A 26,046-nucleotide genomic window follows, 5' to 3' on the forward strand; every position below is an offset into this window, starting at 1 on the left:
TGCAATTCAATTATTTGGGGAAGGACACTTTCCGGGGTATGTCATCTTCTTCCATTGTCTCCTGTCCTCTTTTGCCCCCATGACAATATTGGATATCTCTGCAACCAATATCCAGCACGGTAGCCAGTCCGTTGTGGTGGGGCCGTCATGCACCCATTTGGTGGTAGCCCCCTGACAACACAAGGATTGCATTGCTGATTCCTGAGCTGTAAACTCTCCACGTATGCCATGGAGTAGATGCCTGCCTTCCTGGGACATCAGGACTCCTGGCAATGGCCGTCATGCCAGTTGGCCTTTGCTGTGGCTGGGTGTCGACCATGGGCAGAGCCCCTGATCGGAGTGGGTGGCATCAGGGTGGATGACCCGCAATGAAGCAGACTAATTTGTCTCTTGCTGGTGATCGTATGGTACCAGCAGTCTCCAAGAAGGGCAACACAGAGTACAATGCTGACAGGTATAGCCCTAAATCGTTTCCCTCCCTTGCTACCCCATGGGAGGAACATAGAGCTACAGAAAAGAAAGAGCTAAATCTGCCTCGGTTTTTAGTCTGTAGCAGAACTGATGGGGACTCTTTTCTACCAATGAAGCCTCAATTTTTTGTTGAACACCTTGAGGATATGTTTGGAAAAGTGACAGTGCTGTCCAAGATGTGAAACAACACAGTCTTGATTCAGACAGCATCCCCAGCCCAGTCCCAAGCGTTACTCGCCTGTGACAAATCTGGGTGATATTCCTTTTTCCGTCACTCCCCATAAAAGCCTCAACATGGTCCAGGGGATTATTTTCCATCGTGACCTCCTCTTGCAGTCTGACAACAAGCTCTGCGCCAATTTAGAATGGCGATCTGTTCATCTCATCTGGTGCGTTTACGGGGGACCCAAAACAACAGGGTTGTCTTCATTTTGGCCTTTGAGAGTGATTCATTGCCTGAAAAGGTCAAGGTGATGGTTTACCACTGTGATGTTAAACCATAAGTCCCTCCCCTTATGCACTGCTTTGGTGCTGGAAGTTTGGGCACATGTCTTCCTGCTGCACTTCCAGTGCCACATGTCGATACTGCGGACATCCACTGCACCCAGATACTCCATGTGTGCTACCTCCCACTTGCATCAACTGTGGAGGGCACCACTCCCCCTGCTCACCAGACTGCCCAGTACTCCAAAAGGAGTGGAAAATTATGGAGTACAATACCCTGGTCTGGTTGACTTACACATTCGAAAGATAACACCTCATTCGGTTGACGTCGGCATATGCTGCAGCTACATCACCGTTGCTGTCCCAAGTTCCAGTGGTTCCTCACTGAGTGCCATGCACAGTGGGCCCTCCGGGCCACCAGAATGCAACTGCCCCCCTGGTCGTAGGGGGCAAGTCTTCCTCTGTTGCTCCCAAAGCATCTACTTCGGGAGCAAGATCCCCCCAAATGGAGGGGACATCGATCCCCCCCCTTGCCCGAGAAGCAACAGCCTCCTGCGGCTCCTCTCGTGTGGAAGGGTTCCCTTGCGGCCCTCTCTTCCAAGGTCTCCACTAATGCCACGGCGGACACTCGCCCGTGGCTCAAGGAGCCAAAAGCTGCTGGATGAAGGACTTCATGGTTTTCCTCCGTTCCTGAAGCTGCTTTGGAGAAATCTTCCCAGGAAGCCCCTAAAGAGAAGAGGACACTCTGTGGCCCCAACACCAGCATTCCCTATCAATCTGCATCTGAGGATGCAGTGGAGATCTTAGCATCCGCTGCAGACCAGGATCTCACTGATGCCTCATCCACCTTAGAAAAGGCTACAAATACTCAGTCGGAGGCAGCAGGAGACCCTGAGGCATAACCAGCCTCCTTGCGCACTTCATGCTTTCCCAGCCTCACAATAACGTCATCCTCCAGTGGAATTGTGGCGGTTTTTTCCACCACCTGGCTGAGCTACGGCAACTGTTAAGCTTAACACCTGCTATCTGCATTGCCCTCCAGGAAACCTGGTTCCTGGCAATGCAGACCCCTGCCCTTCGTGGCTATTAGGGATATTACAGGAACTGTAGCAACTATAATAGAGTATCAGGTGGAGTTTGCGTCTATGTCCTGAACTCAGTTTGCAGTGTACCTATGCTCCTTCAAGCCTCTCTTGAAGCTGTGGCTGTCAGGATATGGACAACTCAGGAAATAACTGTCTGCAACGTATATCTTCCTCCAGGTGGTGCAGTACCCCTTAACGCATTGGCTGCACTGATTGATCTACTCCCTAAACCTTTCCTAATTTTGGGAGATATTAATGCTCATAACCCCTTGTGGGGTGGCACAGTTCATACTGACCGAGGCAGACAGGTCGAAAATTTACTGTCACAGCTCGACCTCTGCCTCTTAAATACGGGCCAGCACACATTTCAGTGTGGCACATGGGGCATATTCAGCCATTGATCTCTCGGTTTGCAGTCCTGGCCTTCTCCCATCTATCCACTGGAGATCACATGACGACATGTGTGGTAGTGACCACTTCCTCATCTTCCTGTCACTGCCCCAATATCAGGCCCACGTATGCCTGCCCAGATGGTCTTTAAACAAGGCGAACTGGGAAACTTTCACCTCTGCTGTACCCGTTGAGTCTCTCCCACATACCGAGCGAGGTGGCACAGTGGTTAGACACTGGACTCGCATTCGGGAGGACGACGGTTCAATCCCGCGTCCGGCCATCCTGATTTAGGTTTTCCGTGATTTCCCTAAATCGCTCCAGGCAAATGCCGGGATGGTTCCTTTTAAAGGGCACGGCCGACTTCCTTCCCCGTCCTTCCCTAACCCGATAAGACCGATGACCTCGCTGTCTGGTCTCCTTCCCCGACACAACCAACCAACCATCTCCCACATGGTAACATCGACGAGGTGGTTGAGCAGGTAACTAGAACGATTGTTTCTGCAGTGGAAAACACAATCCCTCATTCTTTAGGGTGCCCGGAGCGAAAGACAGTCCCTTGGTGGTCACCAGAAATCGCTAAGGCAATGAAGGAACGTCGGCGAGCTCTACAGCGGCATAAGCGGCAACCTTCTCTGGAGCACCTCATAGCGTTTAAACGGCTCCGTGCCCGCGTTTGCCAGCTTATCAAAATGCGGAAACAGGAGTGTTGGTAGAGGTACCTGTCAACCATTGGTGCCATACGTCATCTTCCCAAGTCTGGGCAAAGATCAAACATGTTTTTGGGTACCAGACCCCAACAGGTGTTCCTGGTGTTAACATAAATGTCGTGTTATCTACTGACAGAAACGCGATTGCCAAGCACTTTGCTGAGCACTATGCTCGCGCCTCCGTGTTGGAGAATTACCCCCCCCTCCCCCCCTCTCTCACCCCCACAGCCTATCCCACTTCAACAGCAGCTGGAAGGGAAAGTCCTCTCGTTCACTACATGCTACAGCGAATCCTATAACGCCACATTTACTCCCCCAGCCTTTCCCACTCTCAAACAGCAGCTGGAAGGGAAAGTCCTCCCGTTCACTGAACGCCACAGCAAATTCTATAACACCACATTTTCTGAATGGGAGCTCATTAGTGCCCTTGCACATTGCCCCAACACAGCTCCTGGGCCAGATTGGATCCACAGTCAGATGATTAAACATCTCTTGTCCGACTACAAGCGATATCTCCTCGTGATCTCCAACCGTATCTGGTCCGATGGCATCTTTCCATCGCACTGGCAAGAGAGTACCATCATACCGGTGCTCAGATCCGGCAAAAATCCGCTTGATGGTGATAGCTATCAGCCTCACCAATGTTCTTTGTAAGCTGCTGGAACATGCGGTGTGTCGTCGGTTGGGTTGGGTCCTAGAGTCAAGTTGACTACTGGCTCCGTGCCAGGGTGGCTTCCATCTGGATCTCTCTGCCACTGATAATCTTGGGTCCCTCGAGTCTGCCATCCCTCCAGCCTTCTCCAGACGCCAACACCTTGTTGCCATCTTTCTTGATTTATGAAAAGCATATGACACCTCCTGGCAACATCGTATACTCGTATACTTGCCATATTATACGAGTGCGAATATCCTTGCCACATTATACGAGTGCGGTCTCTGAGGTCCGCTCCTGATTTTTATACACAATTTCCTGTCACTTCGTGTCATTGGTGCCTTCCATAGTCCTCCTCCCACCCCACCCCCCCCCACCCCCCCATATCCAGGAGCATGGGTTCCCATAGGGCTCTGTAATGAGTGTATCTTAATTTTTAGTGGCCATTAACGGTCTAGCAGCAGCTGTAGGGCCATCAGTCTCACCCTCTTTGTATGTAGGTGACTTCTGCATTTTGTACTGCTCCACAAATACTGGTGTTGCTGAGCAGCACCTACAGGGAGCCATCTACAAGGCACAGTCATGGGCTCTACCCCACGGCTTTCAGTTTTCAGCCGCAAAGTCATATGTTATGCACTTTTGTTGGCGTCGTACTGTTCATCTGCAACCAGAACTTTACCTTAAGGACGATCCACTCACTGTAGTGGAGACGTATTGATTTTTAGGACTGGTTTTCGATGCCCGATTGACTTGGCTTCCTCACCTTCATCAGCTTAAGCGGAATTGCTGGTAGCACCTCAATGCCTTCCGCTGCCTGAGCAACACCAACTGAGGTTCAGATCGCTCTATGCTGCTGCAGCTATACAGAGCCCTTTTTCAATCCCACCTTGACTCTGGGAGTCTGGTTTATGGTTTGGCGGTGCCCTCAGAGTTGCATTTACTCGATCCAGTGCACCACTGTGGTGTTAGACTAGCGACGTGAATTATTAGGACGAGTCTGGTGACCAGCGTCCTTGCAGAGGCTGGAGTTGCTCCATTGCATTTCAGGTGTGCACAACTGCACGCCAGTTACGTTGCACATGTTCGTAGTTCTCCTGCGCATCCGAATTACCTTCTCCTTTTCCCACCCACGGCAGTTCATGTCCGCTTCGGTGGCCCAGATCAGAGCTTCCAATTGCAGTTCGCGTCTGATTTCTTCTGTCTGAACTGGAGTACTTGCCTTTACCACATTTACCTGAGGTCCAATCGCATACACCTCCATGGTGTACACCTAGGCTGCGGCTTCGCCTGGACCTTCCACATGGCCCAAAGGACTCAGTTCACCCCGCAGCTCTCCACTGTCACTTCCTCTCGATTCTTGACATGTACCAAGGCCATGAAGTGATTTACACCGTGCTTGATGGCTGATGGTCACGTTGGCTTAGTGTATGTCCATGGAGGACATACTGAACAGCATTCCTTGCTCGATGGCTGCAGTGTTTTCACTGCAGAACTGGTGGCTATATCTCGTGCTCTTGAGCACATCCCTTCATGCCCTGGGGAGTCGTTTCTTCTGTGTACTGACTCCTTGAGCAGCCTACAAGCTATTGACCAGAGCTACCCTCGTCATCCTTTGGTAGCGGCCATACAGGAGTCCATCTATGCTCTGGAATGGTCCGGTCGTTCAGTGGTGTTTGTGTGGACCCCAGGACACGTCAGAATCCCAGGCTGGCCAAACAGGCTACTGGAAACTGCTTATGTAGATCGGCATTCCAATAACTGACCTGCGTTTGTTTTTACGTCAGCAGGATTTCGGCTTTGGGAGACGGAATGGCATAGTCTCAGTACGCACAACAAACTGCGTGCCATTAAGGAGACTACGAATGTGTGGCAGTCCTCCATGCGGGCCTCTCGAAGGGACTCTGGTTCTCTGCCAGCTCCACATTGGCCACACTTGGGCGACCCACAGCTACCTCCGGCACCGTGAAGACCGGCCTTAGTGTCGATGCGGTGCCCGGTTGACAGTGGCCCATATTCTGATGCACTATCCCGCTTTTTCCTGCCCTGCGACAAAATCTTCAGTTACTGGACTTGTTGCCGCTAATTTCATATGACAACGCCTCATCGGCTGATTTAGTTTCACATTTTGTTTGTGAAGATGGGTTTTATCATTTTATCTAAATTTTAGTGCATCTCCTTTGTCCCTCTGTGTCCTCCACCCTAGTGCTTTTAGGGTGGAGGTTTAATATGTTACAGAGTAGCTGGCTTCTCCTTTTTATTCTCATGGTCAGCCACCCATGGTAATCTGTTTCGTCATTTTATTCTCTTCTACCTGTTTCTTGCCTTTCTCTCAATTTTTTTCTCTGGTTTTTATCCCTTTAAGTGTTTGTTGCCTTTCCATTGTTCTTGTAGTTTTTTTCCTTTCTCTCTGTTTTGTGTTGTAAGTCTTGCTTGTTTTATTCTCACCTTTGTGGCTTGTTTTATTTGGAACAAGGGACTGATGACCTAGCTGTTTGGTCCCTTCCCCCCTCTTTTAAACCAACCAACATTTTGTGGTCTTCTCCGATGATACAGAATCCTTCCCCTGAGACAATTGAGACATAGTTTCAAAAATTCATATTGTTAACACCGTGTTCCATCACCTGCTACAAAAAATTTAATCATTCTCTCTCTCTCTCTCTCTCTCTCTCTCTCTCTCTCTCTCTCTCTCTCTCTCTCTCACACACACACACACACGCACACACACACACACACACACACACACACACACACACACACACACACCCGCGCGCGCAGAGAGAGAGAGAGAGAGAGAGAGAGAGAGAGAGTAGCTGTCTCCCGTCACTGGGGCCTGACGGCGCAGTCAGCAGAAGAATGACTTTTTCTGTCCAATAACTTAAATGTTTAGCAGCCTTCTTCATTCTATGACTCAACACCTCCTCTAGGTGTGAAAAGGAATCTTTCCTTTTCATTTTGTTGATATGACAGATATACATATACTTCTCAGATATGCTCACCAACAACAATCCCCCTGCGGGTCTGAGGGTTAGAATAGGCGTGACATATCCCTGCCTGTTGTAAGAGGCGACTAAAAGGATTCGTACCCTTTCCAGCCCTATAAGTTCAAGTCCCATTTTATGGTTTGACCTGCCCCCAAATTCAACAGAAGTGCGGGTCATATGGGGAAGGATGCCTTACGTGGTGCATGACTTATCCATAGAGCCCTTAGATTCAATCTCCTGAACCTCTTGTCATGGCTTTGCACCTCCACCTGCAATTCAACTATTTGGGTGAGGACACTTTCTGGGGTATGTCATATTCTTCTGTCTCCTGTCCTCTTTCACCCCCATGGCAATATTGGAGTTCTCTACGCCCAGTATCCAGCACGGTAGCCAGTCTGTTGTGGCAGGGCCATCATGTACCCATTTGTTGGTAGGAATCGCACTGCTGATGCCTGAGCTGTAAACTCCCCATGTATGTCAAGGAGTAGAGTCCTGTCTTCCTGGGGCATCAGGACTCGCGGCAACGGCCATCATGCCAGGTGGCCTTTCCTGTGGCTGGGTGGTGCCTGTGGGGAGAGCCCCTGATCAGAGTGGGTGGCATCGGGGCGGATGACCTGCAATGAAGTGGACTGAGTCATCTCTTGCTGGTGACTGTACAGTGCCAGCAGTCTCTTAAGAAGGGCAAGATCAAGTACAATGCCGACACATATGACCCTAAATCATTTCTCTCCCTCACTACACCACAGGAGGAACATAGAGCTACAGAAAGAAGACAGCCATATTCGCCTCGATATTTAGTCTGTTGCAGAATGGGCGGGGTCTCCTTTCTACCTATGAAGCCTCAATTTTTCTTTGAACATCTTGAGGATGAGTTTGGGGAAGTGACAACGCTGTCCAAGATGAGAAGCAGTGCAGTCTTGATTCAGACAGCATCCCCATACCAGTACTGGGCAGTACTCACTTGTGACCGGCTGGGTGATATTCCTGTTTCCGTCACTCCCCATAAAAGCCTCAACGTGGTCCATCGCGACCTCCTCTTGCAGTCTAACGATGAGCTCCATGCCAGTCTAAAACGGTGGTGTGTTCATTTCATCAGGCGCATTTATAAGGGATCCAAAGATAGCAGGTTGCTACCAGTGCCTTCACCTTGGCCCTGAGAGTGATTCATTGCCTGAAAAGGTCAAGGTGATGGTTTACTGCTGTGACGTTAAACCATATGTCTCTTCTCTTATGCAGTGCTTTAAGTGCTGGAAGTTCGGGCACATGTCTTCCCGCTGCACTTCCAGTGCCACATGTCGAGACTGCGGACATCCACTACATCCAGATACTCCATGTTTGCCTCCTCCCACTTGTATCAGCTGTGGAGAGCAGCACTCCCTCTGCTCACCAGATTGCACTGTACTCCAAAAGGAGCGAAAAGTCATGGAGTACAAGTCTCTGGGCCAGTTGACTTACCAAGAGGCTGAACGTAAATTTGAACGATTACACTCCGTTCGGTTGACGTCCAAATATTCTGCAGCTATATTACCATATCTCAAGTACCAGTCTTACCACACTCTGTCCCATGAACAGTAGGCCTTCCAGGCCCCCAGAATACATGCTTGAGCCTCCACATCTGAGAATTATCCCCCAGCATTTCGCATCCTCAAACAGCGGCTGGAAAGGAAAGCCCTCTTGTTCACTGAATGTCACATTGCCCCGACACAGCTCCGGGACCAGATCGGATCCACAGTCAGAAGATCAAACATCTCTCATCTGACTACAAGCGACATCTCCTCATCATCAGCTGGATCTGGTGCGATGACGTCTTTCCATCACAGTGGCGGCAGAGCACCACCATTCCAGTGCTGAAACCTATCGGGCCCATCAGCCTCACCAATGTTCTTTGTAAGCTGTTAGAATGTATGGTGAGTCGGCGGTTGTGTTGGGTCCTGGAGTCTCATGGCCTACTGGCTCCATGCCAGGACAGTTTCCGCCAGGGTCGCTCTACCATTGATAATCTAGTTTCCCTCAAGTCTGCCATCCAAACAGCCTTTTCCAGCCAACACATGGTTGCTGTCTTTTTTTTTTTATTTTATTTAAGAAAAGCTTACGAGATGATCTGGCAACATTGTATCCTTGCCACATTATATGAGTGGGGTCTCCAGGGCCCGCTCTTGATTTTTATCTAAAATTTCCTATTTCTCTGTACTCTCCGTTTCCAAGTAGGTGCCTCCCATAGTTCCCCCCATATCCAGGAAAATGGGCTCTGTATTGAGTGTGTCTCTACTTTCACTGGCCATTAACGGTCTAGCAGCAGCTGTAGGGCTGTCCGTCTCACCTTCTTTGTATGCAGACGAGTTTTGCATTTCGTACTGCTCCTCCAGTACTGGTGCTGCGGAGCGGCGCCTACAGGGAGCCATCCACAAGGCGCAGTCATGGGCTCTAGCCCACAGCTACCAGTTTTCAGCCAGGAAGGCATGTGTCATGCACTTCTGTCGGCATTGTACCTTTCATCCAGAACCAGAACTTTACCTTAATGACGATCCACTCACTGTAATGGAGACATATCGATTCTTAGGACTCGTTTTCGACACCCAATTGACCTGGCTTCCTCATCTTCGTCAGCTGAAGCGGAAGTGCTGGCAGCACCTCAGTGCCCTCCGCAGCCTGAGCAATACCAACTAGGGTGCAGATTGCTCTATGCTGATGCAGCTCTACAGACAGAGCCCTTGTTTGATCCCGCCTTGTCTATGGGAGTCTGGTTTATGGTTTAGCAGCGGCCTCAGTGTTGCGTTTACTTGACCCAGTGCACCACTGTGGTGTTCGACTGGCAATGGGAGCTTTTAACGAGTCCAATGACCAGCGTCCTGGTGGAGGCCGGAGTCCCTCCATTGAAGGTTACGCATGTACAACTGCTTGCTAGTTACGTTGCAGACATTCATAGTTCTCCTGAGCATCCGAATTATCGTCTCCTTTTTCCCACCTACTGCAGTTCGTCTCCCGCATCGGCATCCCAGGTCAGGGCTTACGATTGTGGTTCTGGTCCTATCTCTTCTGTCTGAAATGGAGTCCTTGCCTTTACCACCTATACTCGAGTCCATTCACGTGCACTTCCATGATGCACACCTAGGCCGAAGCATAACTTGAACCTTTCACATGGTCATAAGGACTCAGTTAAACCCGCAGCTGTCCACTGTCACTTCCTCTCAATTTTTGTCATGTACCGGGACCATGAAGTGGTTTACACCAACGGCTCGATGGCTGATGGGCACGTTGGCTTCACGTATGTTCATGGAGGACGTACTGAACAGCACTCCTTGCCAGACGGCTGCAGTGTTTTCACTGCAGAGCTGGCGACCATTTCTTTTGCTCTTGAGCGCATCCACTCATGCCGTGACGAGTCATTTCTTCTCTGTACTGACTCCCTGAGCAGCCTACAAGCTATCGACCAATGCTACCCCCGTTATCCTTAGTAGGGACGATCCAGGTGTCCATCTATACCTTGGAACTGTCCATTTGTTCCATGGTGTTTGTGTGGACCCCAGGCCAGGTTGGAGTCCCTGGGTATGAACTTGCTGACAGGTTGGCCAAACACTCTACACGGAAACTGCTTATGGTGATTGGCATCCCCGTAACTACGCTGCAAGGTTTTTCAGCTCTGGGAGATGGAATGGCATAATCTTGGTATGCACAATAAACTGCATGCTATTAAGAAGACTACGTATGTGTGGAAGTCCTCCATGTGGGCCGCTCGCAGAGACTGTGGTTCTCTGCCGGCTTCGCATCGGCCATACGTGGCTAACACATGGCTACCTCCTCCGTCGCGAGGACCCACCCCGATGTCACTGTGGCTCACGTATGACTGTCTTCCACATCTTGCCGGACTGCCCACTTCTAGCCCCTCTGCAGCGTACTTTTAAACGTCCCAGCATCCTACCTTCGGAGTTGGGCGACAATGCCTCAACAGCAAATTTAGTTCTACATTTTATTCTTGAGGAAGGTTTTTACTATACCATCTAATGTTGGGCATTTTGCCTTCTCTCAGAGGCCGCCACCCTCCCTCCATTTTAACTCTGTTGCACTTTCTTTGCATTTGTTTGTCTTGGTAGTTGTCTTTTCCCTGCATGTGTTCATCTCGCCCTGTTGTTTTGGGGGTAGAAATTTTAATGTGTTGCGGAGTGGCTGGCTCATCCTCTTTTTATAATTTGATCATCCAACCCAGACCATGTGTTCTATGGTTTTAATATCTTCTTCTACTTTTCCTTGTTCATTCCATTCGTTTTCTTTTTAGGTGTGATTTCCCCGTTCCATTTCCCCCTTTTACTTTCTCAAACATACTTTAAGTGTTTTTGTACCTTGAGCCTTGCTTGCATAAGGAAAAAGGGACTGATGACCCTGTTGTTTGGTCCCTTTATACCCCAAACCAACCAACCAATGACAATTGCCACAAATCAAATTAATACATCACTTGAATTATAAAATTCCTGTAACTTTTGGACATACCTTTTCTATTGCCAGTATATGTGTTCTGTGTTTATTTGTTATCATTTTGACAGGTGAAGAGATGCTAAATCAGTGTGCTTAACCAAGAGTGTGAGCTTTGTAAATTCTCTTTTGTGATAACAAAGACTCTTTGTCACTAAAGTGTTATATGCCAGTTTGTATGTGCTCTTCATGTTGTATAGGAATGTATTGAAATCACGTAATAACAGCTTTGAAGTAAACATTTTCTGTAGTTAGGTTTACTATGAAAAAGTATCCATCAATGAGAATGACATTTACTAATACACTACTAGAAAGAAGGTTGGTTTACGTCATATCACTGACTGAACAGCCATTTAGTACTAAAATGCATGAAATACACTGGACACATTCTACATCATAACATTATCAGTGGAATGTATAAAATAAAAGCTCTTTTCTATTTTTTACAGTGCTTCTGATACATCACCTTCAAGTTGCAATCGGGAAAGTGGTAAAGAGAAACGGAGGACATCAGTAAGTATTTGTTTTTAAATAATTTTATTTGGGGAAACAGTGGCAAGGATTTTTAAACGAAGGCGAACCATTTGATTAATTTGGTCTCCCTAAGTGAATTGAATATAAACCCTGCATAAAGAAATAGGAAATTTAAGGTGAAGTTCAAGATATTCTAAATCCATGATGGATTATATTCTGACCAACCACAAATAGAATGTAATAGAATGTATAGAGGATATAATGTCTGTTCAGACCATTTTGATTCAGGCAGAAATGGTAGAAAAAGTCCACTTCACCGGTGTCTCATGATAGAATTAATGACGATCCTCCCTCTGTGTTGAGTAAACCATTTTTTAATTCTAAATGAGTGGATCAAAAACGCCCACACTCTGCGATTTTGAAATTTTAATCATGCAGGCCGATGACGCTCCAGTCATGCACAGACTGCAACAGCTGTCATTCGAGAGTCTGTTGCACACGTATGCCACACCCTATTTGATGTGTTGCAAACTTGGGCACTTGGCAATTGTGTGTCAAGAAGCTGTTCTCAGGCATCCTCTACCAACATGGCCCGATGTCACTGCATTGCTCCACGCAGTCATGGTAGCTGATCAGGCCATGCCACCATCATCGCAGAAGCTGCTGTCGGCCTGTACCATTTTTGGCCAGACACTGGAGTTCCAGCTAGACACCAGAACTGCCATGATCAATGGAAACAGGTATAGGTGAGTCGTTCACCTTTACTGTAAAGGGCTCAGTGAAGGGCAAGACATATCTTACTACCAGAAGACAGTTCCTCTCCTCAGAGAATTGTCACTTACAGCTAAGTTCAGAAACATTCTTAGTAGCAGATTTGCCTAATATTGTTCTGATTTTGTTTTAGATGTTTTTACAGCATTTGGTTTTGAAAATAGTGGGCCAAGTCAATTTAGTGTACACAACAGTACCCTTTTTTATCTAGATTCTCTTTGCAACTCGTACAGAGAAACATTTGAACCATCACTAAATTGTGTAACAAATTTTATTGCATAGTGTATCTATAGAACCATCAGTGGTGCCAAAATTTAGTAAAGCTTGCCACTATCGTTTGCTGGTAGAAATGAGGTTCAGGCCGACTCGTGTGGCTTCAGGATGGACGTCATTGCACTGGCATCATCCAGTCAATGGATGACACCTATGGTTGTCATTAAAAAAGCTAATAGGTCTTTATGCAAATGTGGTGATTTCTATGTGATTATCAATGCTCAGTCCACCATTGATCTCTATCATATGCAGTCTTGGACTAGAATAGATCTGCTGTTATTTATTGCTTGTTGTAAGAGGCGAGAGGCTAAAAGGAGTCCTATACCTAGTCAAGCTTTTACATTGATATTACATTGATAACATGGCTATTATTATGATGCCTGTCAGGTGTAGCTCCTTTTACAACCTTTCCCTCAACCTGTTTGGCTTAATTACTTATAGTCCACGTTCAGGGTTTGATCTCCACTTTTCTAAATTTCGCAGAAGTGTGGGGCATTTGTGGAAGAACATTTTAGTGGTGTGTAATTTATACACCTTGCACTGTGATCTGTACCTACTACGAAAGTGGATTTATGTTCGCACCTGAAATCCATTATGATAGCCAATCAGCATTTGGGAGGGGTTGGGGTTTGTTATGTACCCTCACAGAAGTAGCCTCCTGGCAATGCAGGGATCACACTGCTGATGCCTGAGCTGTAACCTCCCCATGTATGCTGAGAAGTAGGTGCCTGTCCATTCCTGAGCACTGGAACTGCTATGCGAGGTAGCCTTTGTCATGGTGGCGTAGCACCACAGGGCACAGCATTCTGCTAGAACGAGTACCATCAGGTCGGAAGATCCGCAGTGAAATGGATCAGTCTCACCCACACTGGTGTCTCTGCCAACACGGCCATCTCAGCAGATATTTTAATGCAAAGACTTACAACCCCTGATGTTACCTTCTTTGGCCACACCATGGGATGAGGGGCAAGCAAGGAGAAATGGAGGTGGACAGTTCACCCAGTTCTAGATATGCTCCAGAGCTGATGGAGAATCTTTTGCAACAATGAAGCCAATGTTTTTTTTTTGCTGAAAATGTAATGGGAGGCTCTGAGAAGTTGCTGCAAAAAGGAAAATGAAAAATGGTATCTATTGATCAAAACTTTGAATGCCCACCAGTCACATGCCCTTCAAGCCTGTTGCTAGCTTGATGATATACTGGTTACCATCTCTCCTCATAACAAACCCAACAGGATTCAATTAGTCAGTCTCTGTATGGACCTAATGCTACAAAAACATTAAGAACTGTGTGCCAGCCTAGAGCAGCATGGACTTCATTTTGTTCGTCTCATTCAGAGAGAACCTAAGGATAACAGGTTGGACACTGAAGCTTTCAGCCTAGCCTTTGATGGAAGTTTTATATCTGTGAGCAAGTTAAGGCCATGCTTTATAAGATTGGTGTCAGACCCTATTCTCCCACTCCTATAAGATGTTTTAGGTGCCCTGAGTTTTATCCACATGTTCTCCCACAAAACTAGTGAAACTACTTTTGGGGTGTGTGCAGAAGGACAGGGCATGACGGCAGCCTTCATTAACACCCCATTACAAGCTTAAACCACCCAGAATGCGAACCACACCCCCTTTGTTCGCTGACATTTTCTGTTTTCAAAAGAGAGGAAAACATCCAGAGATATAAAAAAAATGACCGCCTGTCTTATCAAGATAGTAAGAGAAATTTTGAATGACTCTACTCCAGTCAATAAGATGTCAAACTTTGCAAATATTGTGCCAAAATCCACCCATAATGCGATGGCAAGATCTTTGGACCTAGCCTCAAGTCAGTGCCAATATAGAGGGCATCAGCTTCCTAGACTCCCAGACACACAGCACCTGTGGTAACCAGCACTTGAGTGCAGCTAGAGATACCTTGTTTTCCCCTGGTGCATCATCAGGGAAGAGAACACCTGTCAAGGTTTCTTCCTCCCAGGAAAATGGAGACCAATAGTGTACCACCATCCAGTGGGTGACAGAGTCGCAGCAACTGAAACCTGAGAGGACAAGAAGGATAAATCAAAAGTTAAACTAAATTTTACTGCTCTCATTGATCCAAACCCCTATACCCTTCTCCCCAGCTCTGTGGTGAAACACACGAATGCCGATGAAGAATTGCCCATTCAGGTGGAGTACGACTCAGCAGCAAAGTAATTTGTAGTTCCTTTTTGCTTTCACTGCTTTCTCTGACCCCAATCTGACATTCCTTTGGTGAAACTGTAATGGCTACCATATCATCAGCTGGCTTAACTCCATCAGTTAATGGCTACTTTACAGCTGGGAATGGAACTTCAGGAGATGTAGCTCTCAGAAACCCAGTTCCTTGCTATTACAAATCCTACTGCGTAAATTGCATTAACTCTGAGAGGGCACCTATTGCAGTCTGCATGCTCATAAGGTTCGACACTTTTAGTGATCAGGTGCCACTGCATTACAAGCTCTGGCTTTTCTGGCAGTCTTCAATGCTGACAATCTTCTATGAGACAGCTACGCCACACCTAGCAGGGGCCAAGTAATCGAGCAATGAATTTCAGAATTGATAGCATGCCTGGTTAACACAGGAGCTACAACATGTTTCATTACAGCGTATGGAACATACTCGGCAGTAGCCCTAGCATCTCACACTCAATCCATTGGTATGTCCATGGTGACCTCGTGACAGCAATCACTTTCCTATTACTCTCTCTTTCTCCAACCACCAACCAACAGAACATGCACAAAATTGGTTGCTTTGGAAAGCCAACTAGCAAGCTTATATCACCAGAGCAATTTTTAAAACCAGTCAAGAAAAGGATGACGCAGCAGTGGTATAAGATACTATTTTCATGAAGCAACAATACTCTATTCTTAAGGCTCTTCCTGCTGGAAACCAGTGCCTTGTTGATCTGAAGAAATAGCTGCAGCTATCAAAGGGAGTCGAAGTGCACTTCATTGACTGAATGGCATCCTACTATGTTAATATCATTCAAGAGACTTTTTGCAAGAGCACAATTTTTAATAAAGAAGAGAAAGTTGGAGTGTTGGGATCAACATATATAGTTTATGAGAGCCAACACCCACTTATTGCAAATATGACTACACTCCGCCGCATTTCCAACCACTGAGTATCTGTAGTAGTACCTGTCCTCTCTCTCTCTCTCTCTCTCTGTGGCAACATCTGTACTGATCCTGAAGTCATTGCTGTAAGTTTCGTGGCACATTTCACCTAATTGGCTGTATGCAGTGACTACCATCTTAATTTCCTAAGTTGGAATTGTGTGCTGGAGTGAAACTATTTATCCTTCTGTGCACAAGGCCTTTAATCATACAATGTTTCATTTAGAGACTGGGAATCCCACAGCACTTTAGCAGAGTGTCGCGACACAGCCTCTGGACCCGAAAGAATCCACAGTCAAATGTTTAAATGCCTTAGCAACGAAAACATGAAACACATCCTCAGGTTTTTAAGTTGTATTAGGCAGGAAGAGGAGTTTCCTCTCCAGTGGTGGGAGGGTATTATTGTTCTGGGAAAGATACTCTGATTTTGAATAATTATCAACTAATCTCTCTAATGAATGGCTATGTAAATTATTCAAAAGAATGGTCAACTGACAACTGTGTTGGTGCCTAGAAGTCAGATGACATGTATTTCAATTTAAAAGTGGCTTTCGGGCATTCCAGTCCAACACAAACCAACCGATTTGCTTGGAATCTAGCGTGAGCAATGCTTTTGCACATCACCAATACCTGATTGCTGTGTTCTTTGACTTGTAGAAAGCATTTGATACCACCTGGCTCTATCAGCTTCTGACTACTCTGCATGAGTGGTGATTCCAGGGTTGCTTATACAGAATTTCTGATCCCTCCCATTGTTCCAGGTCTGTATAGGTTCAAACCTCAGAAACCAATACATAAAGGAAATTGAGGGTTCCTCAAGGGCAGTTCTGAGCGTAACCCTCTTCACCATCGCAGTTAGTGTACCCTGACTACCATGGGATGTTAAATCTCACTGTTACTGCAGGTGAATGACCTTTACGTGTATTATAGCTCAACATCATTGTGCACCACAGAACACCAACTTCAGGAGGCCTTGTAGAAAGTACATGACTGGACCCTGAATCTTATGTTTCAATTTTCTCCTGCAAAAACTTGTGTTACGGATTTTTGTAGACTCAGGACTGTGCATCTGCAATCCGCACTCTGTACTTTACCTTGTTAACCAGTTACTTGAAGTCATCAAAACTTTCAAATTTTTAGGCCTGTTATTTGACAGTAAGTTAACAGGTGACAACAGGTATACCAGCTCAAGGCAAATTGTCTGAGGGAAATTAATATACTCAGATTTCTCGACAGCTCCTTAAGGTACATAGACCACACAGTTCTTGTCAGTAAAATTCTTCTGGGCTGTTGACCACATTGTCAGTACATGAAATTCTCTGATGTTTTGGCCACTATTGTAATTGGCTGAAATGTCAGACAATTTTATATATTGACAATGCAATCAACAGCCCAGAAGAATTTTATTGACAGTGACAATCACCGTGGAAACCTGTACTTACACATGGCTCTTCTGTGATTATATGGAGCTTTGATTTTGGTCTATGGATGCGTTGCCTATGGATCGGTAGCACCGTCAGTACTCTGCTTATTAGACCCTGTCCATCACAGTTGTATGCAGGTGGTGACTAGTGACTTCCTTAAAGGCAATGTTGACAGCCTTCTTAGTGGAAGCTGGTGTTCCACCCTCATGAGGGCCAGACACCAGCAACTCTTGATGAACTATGCGGTCACAATCTGTCAGGTGCCTGCCTATCCATGTTACTCAATTCTTGTTTTACAGCCAACAATTCACACTGTTTACACCCAAAAATAGGTAGACCAGTTGGGACACGATTGGAAGTTCTATATAAGGACCTCCAGCTATCCCGTATTCTCTGTAAACATGAGTTCCTTCTCAGCACACTGTAGTGTGTGCACAGTCCTGTGATTTCAATGGACCTTTTCTGTGGACCTAAGGAAAATGCTGATTCCATCATTCTTGGGTGCTTTTCCCATTCAGTTCTCCACAAGTACCCAAATTTGACATTCATCTTCAAAGATGGATTGAAAATTGGCACGATAGATTATGCTTATATATACACAAAGAGGCCTGAAAAGTATTCTCTGCTGAGTCCATACAGTATATATACTGCAGAGTTGGGTGGCATATCATGGGCTCTGCAGTCCATTAAATCTCTCACCACAAAGGACTTCCTTGTTTGTTGCGACTTCATGAGCTGCTTACAAGGCATATCTCAGTGAAACTGCAGAAATGTGTTGGTCACTTACTTCCAAAACCTATTAGTTGACATCCACAGCTGCAGAACCACTGTAACATTCATCTGGGTTCTGAGCCATGTGAGTATTCCAGGAATTGAGCTTGCCAACAAATTAGCTAGAGAACCAATGCAAACTCACAAATACTGGGCACAGACCTATGATTTCAGCTGTTGCAGGAAATTTTGAAAACCTGGGTTATGGAAAGGCAAGCTACCACGAACCTCAACAAGCTGAAGCCAATCAAGAGGTCCACCAAATCATGACATATTTCTCTAAAGACGATGCCATTTTACAGTGGTGACTACGTATCAGGTACACGAGACTCACAAGTTTGTTCTAAGTCAAGAGGACTCCACCAATGCAGATTGATGAGGACTCCTCCAATGCAGATGTGATTGTTATCTCACAATACCCCACATCATAACAGAATGTCCACTGCTGGCTGATCTGACACAAGCAATCAGCCATTTACTTGTGGATGATAGGATAGCAGCTAAAAAAAAAAGTACATATTTCTTGAGAGAAAGCGGATTTTTATAGTAAAATTTATAACACCTCAATGCTTGGTGTCAGGTGGATGTGTAGGGGGGGGGGGGGTTACTACTACTTGGAATGGCATAGTGGCCTCCAGCTACTTTTTACATCTGCACTGCTATATAATTTTGAATTTTTTATGTATATGTTTTATTTCTCTAGCAGTTTAAGCTAACTGACTTTCTAGTCATTATAGTCTTCATTTATCACCCCATTTTAGTATTACTGACTATGATAACCCTTCTTGGAGTATCCTTCAGTGATGACTGCAGCTTTTACCTCACTTGTAACCATTTGACACGAACTACTGTCATGCAGATTTTCAACCATGATGATAAGGTCACAAACCCTGGAACTGTCAATTCTCTTCTTGTTGCACTCAATTTTACACGAATTTACAGTGCAATGAGATACTGATAAAGATGTTTTGTCTGTTTAACCCATAATCATCATACATCTGTCCTAGGTTTCTCCCATAGGATTATTAACAAAACTAGCTGGTGGACAATATTTTTAAAAAAATCAGTTTAAAACAAGCAACTCCATAAGATAGCAAATCAAAACAGCTGCTGGTCTTAAATACACAATTGGCTTTACCAGTATTGTTATTTATCATTTGGGGTTGCTGGTATCCTCCCCATATTCCAAAAATACTTGCTGCAGTTGACTCAGGATATTACAATGCATTATCTATTTATACATCATCATTGTACTAGCAATGCATGTGGAATATTGCAGGAACCCTGAATCTCCTTCCAGGAAGCTCTTCGAAAACTGCTTATGTTATCAGTTAAACAAGTGTCATTCTTTCAATCCCAGTTTTAAATATCTGGGGCATCTCTTAAGTAGTGAAGGTATTATGCCCATGTGCAACACTGTTCATGCAATGATAAATATGCCAGCACCTACTAACCTGAAACAGTTATAGTCTTCTCTGTGGAAGATCACATACTATGCATAGTTTATTTCCAAACAGCACAAACCACGCACTCATTGAATCGGCAGCACAAAAAGGGGCATCAAGTTATGTGGTCAGCTGCCTATCAACGGGCTTTTCAACCCCCTTAAGGTGTGTCTCAGAATCAAACAGTACATGGTGCTGTATACAACACTCTTGCAGTTTATGCTTGCAGTGAATAAATCCCAATTCTGGATTGTGGTAGTTTTGTCCCATAAACTGTTGGACGACTCCGAAAGACCAATCACCTGTGCTTCCAAAACATTAGCTGTGATGCAGATGAGCTGTTCTCAAGTTGAGGAGGCAGCCTTAGCAATAAGCTATCGGGTTGGGAAGTTTTATGTACATTTGTGTAGCAGCAAAGTCTACCTGTTAACCAACCACAAACCTTTACTTTTGATTTTTTGTCAATGGTCTAAGCTCTTGGAACAGCCAGAGCTGTGTCTGCAGCAGTGGACATTGTTTTTAAATGGATATAACTATGAAATTCACTTTCACCCCACTACCCAACATCCAGTGCAGGCACTCTGTCCCACCTGCCTATTGACCTTGACGCAGAGTTGGATCACCTGAAAATAGTTTGTTTTACAAATGATCAACACTTGCAATGAACTCTGGACGACTATCCACTTACAGCACACAAAGTAGCCACAGTGTCAGCCCACAACCCTGTGCTGTGCAAAGTTTTGTCAGTGCCTGTGTTTACAAGTGCACACCTTTCAGAAAATTAAAACTGGACTTGAGAAACTGTCTTCTCTCTCATGTTTACATATTAGGGCCTTAAGTGGATTTGCTAGTTCAGTCAAATACAGTGTCTGGAAAACAGATATTCCAGATTTTGATTCAGTCAGCACAAGTGCTATTTCTCCTTAATTACCTAATAGATGTAGATAGCTACATGCTCAGACTAATATTTCTACTTCTCCGTCACTGCAAAAAAATTGCTCCATCCATATTAGCTGAATTTTTATAAAAAACAAGACTGAGCCTGACAATCCAAGCATGTGTAAAAATTAGTTGTTCTGATGCCTTAATCAGCAAGCCCTACCATTAAATTTATCTTCAGTTATCCCCAGACCACTCCCAGTAGAGTGTACTCATTTATTTTGCCAGGCCTTTCAGGGGTTAATCTCTCCAACTTTTCCTTTATGGCAGAGATGCCATCAACGACCTCTCATGCTACCATACGATATGTGCCCTTCTTGCAAGCTTTGTGATCGAGAGAGTGCTACATGCACTAGTGTCTTGACAACAATCCCCAGTTTATGTAACAGCTGTTAGAAGATTCCTGTCAATGCAACAGTAGTGAGCACCTGACCAGTGCTGCTTCCACTCAGCCTCTAACACAGAGGCTTAGTGAATGGTAATGATGCTTAAGACTCAAGTGCGTAAGAAATGCTGACATTATCAACTGAGGAAGCACTCCACAGCTAACTCATTGCAAACCTATCCACCACCATCAGTGGTTCAGTTCAGCCAAAATCTCGCATGTGCACAGGCATCAAAGTCTGTTGGACCTCCCGTGCCCTTTGCAGTGATCCCAACCTAAGTAAAATCCGGCCTGCATGTAGGTCTAGGTGCACACTTTTGGCTGACACTCAGGATGCACCCAGGTGGTCAAAGTCTACAGTGGACATCAGCTATTTGATGTCTTGGCTGATCACACTCTCTTGATCCACCAATAAAACCAGCCATCACCCAGTGCCTCTACTCTCCAGTACAACCTGAAGCACGCAGACAGGTCTAGCCCCAGTTGTACCAGCATAGCACTCTGCCTATTATATGATGGCAGCTCCTCAACACTGCCACTGCAATACCAATCCAAGCTATCAGAATTGGCCAGTACAGATGAGGCCATGCTACTACACCTCCCCCTGCCCCCCATCCCCCACCCCCGATTCATGCTTTAAACGACACAATTCCTGCCAGTATTAGGCCTATGTGAGGAACTGATTTGGGGACAGGAGGAGAGCGAATAGTATTCCCACCTTTAGCAGATATTGATAGGGACATCTAGATTCTGCAGCGGTCTCTGCCACGAGCTGCAAGATGACAGAACTGGTGTGGTGCATGGGTCATACTGCTCACACAATGCTAGGTCCTCAGGGCATCCAGTATCTTTCTGTTCTGTACCATATGAAGTGTTTCTTACATCGTCATATTACTACACATACCCCAGCTATAAACCAGCTCTGTTGCTTGATTTCCTGGTTTGCACTATTGGTCTTCATTCAGTGCATAGCTTACAATGACTTTGGCGCTGTTTATGGTTTACACAGTCATAGCAGCAGTGAACAGAAAGCTATGAACATTGTTCTTGGATACGGGATGAGTTAGTTGCTGTTTTTAATCAGCTAGAGTGTGTTGTGGCTGCTTTCAAGCAATTGGAAGCTGCTGTGAACGGATGTCATGGGTTGGCTACCAAAAGATTTATCCCAAAGTTACCTCAAGTACAATGTGGTTATAATTAAACTTTCACTATTCAAGCCAGTGTAGACGGAAAACTATTACTTGATGGGTTCCCATCTTAATAGAAATGATGTTAAGACTGTTTGCTGCAGGTTTTGTGTGTTAATAGTGTTTGTGTGATGACTTGTCATGAGGCACTGGTACTGGTACGTAGTGTTGAAAAACAAGCATCAGTCTGCATTGCACATGCAGATAGTAAACATGGATCTGGACAATGTGAACAGAGCTTTACTTGTGAAGCTGTTTTAGCGAAACAGCAGCAATTGTGCTGCTGCTCTTCATGAGTATCGGTGCACTAAAGGAATACAGAGAGGTCCTTTTTCTGCACAGGCATTGGAGAACATGATTCAGAAGTGCAAATTAACTGTCAATTTGGAAATTGCTCCTAGGAGAGACCAACAGCCTATTGGACCACAAATTGTTGAAGAAGTTATTGTTGACATGGCTGAGGATGGTGTGCAACCATGAAGCAGTATGCACCAGCTGCCATGACAGCTGAACATTCCATACCCCACCATTCGAAAAGTGCTGTGAACAATTGTGAAATGTTTCATGAAGTGTCTATTAACAAATCTGTCACAGTTGCTGTGCATATGTTTGGCGATTAATTTCAAATCAGCTGGTTCATTCCCAAGTTTGACCTACAGAAGTCTCACAAAATAATCACAGATGACTGTCATAATCAACATGTGCTGACTTGCAAAGTAAGCACTTGTTGATTGTGACAGTTATCAATGGTTACTCTGTAAAGTATATATTGCCATTGTGATGTTCGTTATTAAGATTGTTCATTATTAAGATCAGGCACTTTCAGTGCAGTCTCAGTAGGTTAGATTGAGAATGGCCAGTTGGTTTGAAACTAGTCACCAGACATATGTAATGCTACTGTGGCAGATTTGTTAATACAGGCTTCAGGAAATATTAAAAGAAGATTGCTGATTCTGTATCAACAAAATGTTGAAACTGAAAAATAGTGAGTGGTATCTGTACACTTTCAGGCTATTGTGAATGCAGATGGTTGTCACATTAAGCAACATTTGTAACCTGGAACATAACACGGTATGCAGTTAATAAATGTTACCCTCTTTTGGGAATTAAAATGTCTTTCTTTCAATGGTTCATTAGTTATTTCTCTTCCACATATACTTACAAATGTTTCCACAGTTTCATTGTCGTATGATCACTCAATTTTCATGGGGGCCATCTCAAGTAGTACAAGTTTAATTAATACCACCATGTACTACCCTGTCCTGTAGATAATGTCTCCTCTACCAGAAGAGTAGGATATGTCTGCCCTCATCCACTTCGAGTGGTATGTCAGTGGTAGGTTGAGGGGCCTTGTACAAGGAAGACATAAGTCGGGAGAACATAAGTTATTACACCCAACCCCCTAAAAAGTTTTTAGGTCTTGTCTTCCACTACAACTGAAATTGAGATTAGTAAAATAAAAGCAGAAATGCCAAACACCATTTTCAAATCCATCGTAACAAAGGAAGAGTCTTGCACCACTGAAAAGGTGAGGACCATAGATATTGGTATCTGTAGTAGTGAAAAACAGCCAATTGAATTAGGCCACAGGGGCCTTATAGAATACCTGTCAGATACTGTTCCAAAACTGCACCTGAGTTAGCTTTTCTTTTAACCTTACATATTGTAAATGTTTCAAACAAAAATCTGTGCCCAGTAAACAAAATAATGTGCATGTCACACCTTTCTACAAGAAGGGTAGCAGAAGTGATTCACAAAACTACCATCCAACATCTTTCATATTCAACTGTTGTAGATTCTTAGAGCATATCCCGAGGTCAAATGTAATAAGGTGTTGTGACAGTGCCACGAGATTTAAAAGTGCCGCTACGTCAGTACGCGAACACGGCGATAGAGGCGCTCCGCAACTTGGCCGAGCGCGGGAGCGCCACCTGTCTATGAACGGCGTCGGCCGCATGTCACGGCACGGCAGTGGAGTGACAGATTCGGAGTTGGAAGCATGTAACTTGCTATTGCTCTACGTTGTATATCCACGCAATTTATTAGGATTAAAGGTTATAACACTTTTTGGCGACGAGGTCGGATATTTTTTTTCCTGCGTTGTGGAATTGTGTGTTCGTGTCGGGGCAGACATGGAACAGCTTCTGCAAGCGCTCATTGACCAACAAACACAGCTGACGGCTGCTATTCAGGTGGAACAGACACAGCTGACGGCTGCTATTCAGGCGTTGTCGACGTCGCTTACTCATCGTCTGTCTTCCTCTTCTCCGCCTCCGTTCCCTCCTTACGACGAGGCCGCTGAAGACTGGGAGGATTATGAGAAGCGTTTGCGGCAACACTTCTTGGCTTTCGGCGTTGTCGACGCTCCTATGTGTAAGTCGTTATTTCTAGCTTGAATTTCCCCACGGATCTACCAGCTGCTATCTCAGTTAGCCCCTCTGCGGGAACCAGCCTCTTTGTCCTTCCAAGAAATGTGTGATTTATTGTCTAACTATTACCGAAAAAACACCCATGTCGTTGCCGCCCGCGTGTCGTTCTACCGGTGTCGTAAACAGCCCCATCAATCCTACCGGGCTTGGGCGGCGGAACTACACGGTCTGAGTAGGAAATGTCAGTTTGTCACGGACACTCATCATGAGTCTTATGCTGATTCAATGGTTAGGGATGCTATTCTCCGGCTTGCTCCTGATAAAGTTCGGCAACGTGCCTTACAACTGCCAAACCTGTCGTTGTCGGAAGTTCTAATCATCGCTCAATCTTTTGAAGTGTCTCACGCTGCTGGTCCGCAAATAGACGCGTGGTGTGATGTAGGCGCTGTACAGACCACTTTCGACACGGACAATTTGCCTGTTTCACAGGGGAACGACGATGTGGCGGCGGTTCACTTGCGTCAACAACGTCGCGTTGGGCCGCCATGCTCTCAGCGAAAACAGCAACCACAGAAGCAGGTTCGTTCCGCACTTCCTTCTTGTCCACATTGTTTCGTACAGCATGACAGGGCCGAGTGTCCAAAACGTTGGGCCACATGTAATTCATGCAGGAAAAAAGGCCACATTGCTTCTGTGTGTCAGTCCCCCAAAGTCCCTGTCGACGAGGACGAGGCATCGGACATGGACGTTAACTGTGTGCTTTCTCAAAGAAATAAGTTGTTTGTTACTGTTCGTGTTCTGGATAAAGACATTCGCATGCAAGTGGACACTGGCTCTGCAGTAACTCTCATTAATTCTCGCACGTATTTGGAGCTGGGCTCCCCTCCCTTGTCCCCAGTTACACGAAATCTGAGAACTTATAATAAGCAGAAAATTCCTATCGTTGGCCAGTTTGATGCTTCCACTGCCTACAAGTCTGTTGTTCGGCCCTTCACGTTTTATGTGGTGGATCATGCCGGCACTGGAAACCTGTTCGGTTATGATGCTTTCCAGTTGTTCAGGTTCTCCATTGATGATGATGTGCACCTCATATCTGAGGATATTCCGTATCAACAGCTGGATGGATTGTGTTCTGAATTCTTGTCCGTGTTTTCTGCTGGTCTGGGTCGTGCCAAGGATTTTGAAGCCCACATCACTCTTAAGCCTACGGCTCGCCCTAAGTTTTTCCTGGCACGCCCTATTCTGATGGTGCTGCGTGCACCTGTCAAGGCTGAGACAGACAGGTTAACAGCTTCGGGGATTCTCCTTCCTGTTACCTCCAGCGAATGGGCATCGCCAATCGTGGTGATTTTAAAGCCACTGTCAACGCTCAGAGCCACATTGACACTTATCCTCTTCCCCGTCCTGAGGAGTTATTTACCAAGCTCGCTGGGGGCCAGTTCTTTTCCAAACTTGACTTATCAGAGGCATACCATCAGTTGCCGTTGGATGCTTCTTCCAAGGAATTTCTCGTCATCAACACTCCTTGTGGGTTGTATCAGTACCAGCGGTTACCATTTGGCGTCGCTAGCGCGCCGGCCATTTTTCAGCGGTTTTTGGAACAGCTCATGGCTTCCGTTCCCGGCTGCATCAACTACCTGGATGACATTGTTGTCATGGGGGCCTCCACCGAGGAGCACCTT

General features: G+C 45.6%; 1 protein-coding gene across 3 annotated transcripts in view; it reads left to right on the forward strand.

Moving 5' to 3' along the window:
• Positions 1–26,046, forward strand: part of LOC124612921 — a 271,212-nt gene that overhangs the window by 12,932 nt on the left and 232,234 nt on the right. For all 3 annotated transcript variants that reach the window (XM_047141411.1, XM_047141413.1, XM_047141412.1), the window contains exon 2: positions 11,650–11,713. In XM_047141411.1, the coding sequence (XP_046997367.1) occupies positions 11,650–11,713 (64 nt within the window). The remainder of the gene's footprint in view (positions 1–11,649; positions 11,714–26,046) is intronic.

Source organism: Schistocerca americana, chromosome 4, assembly GCF_021461395.2.
Source record: "Schistocerca americana isolate TAMUIC-IGC-003095 chromosome 4, iqSchAmer2.1, whole genome shotgun sequence".
Taxonomy (NCBI): domain Eukaryota; kingdom Metazoa; phylum Arthropoda; class Insecta; order Orthoptera; family Acrididae; genus Schistocerca; species Schistocerca americana.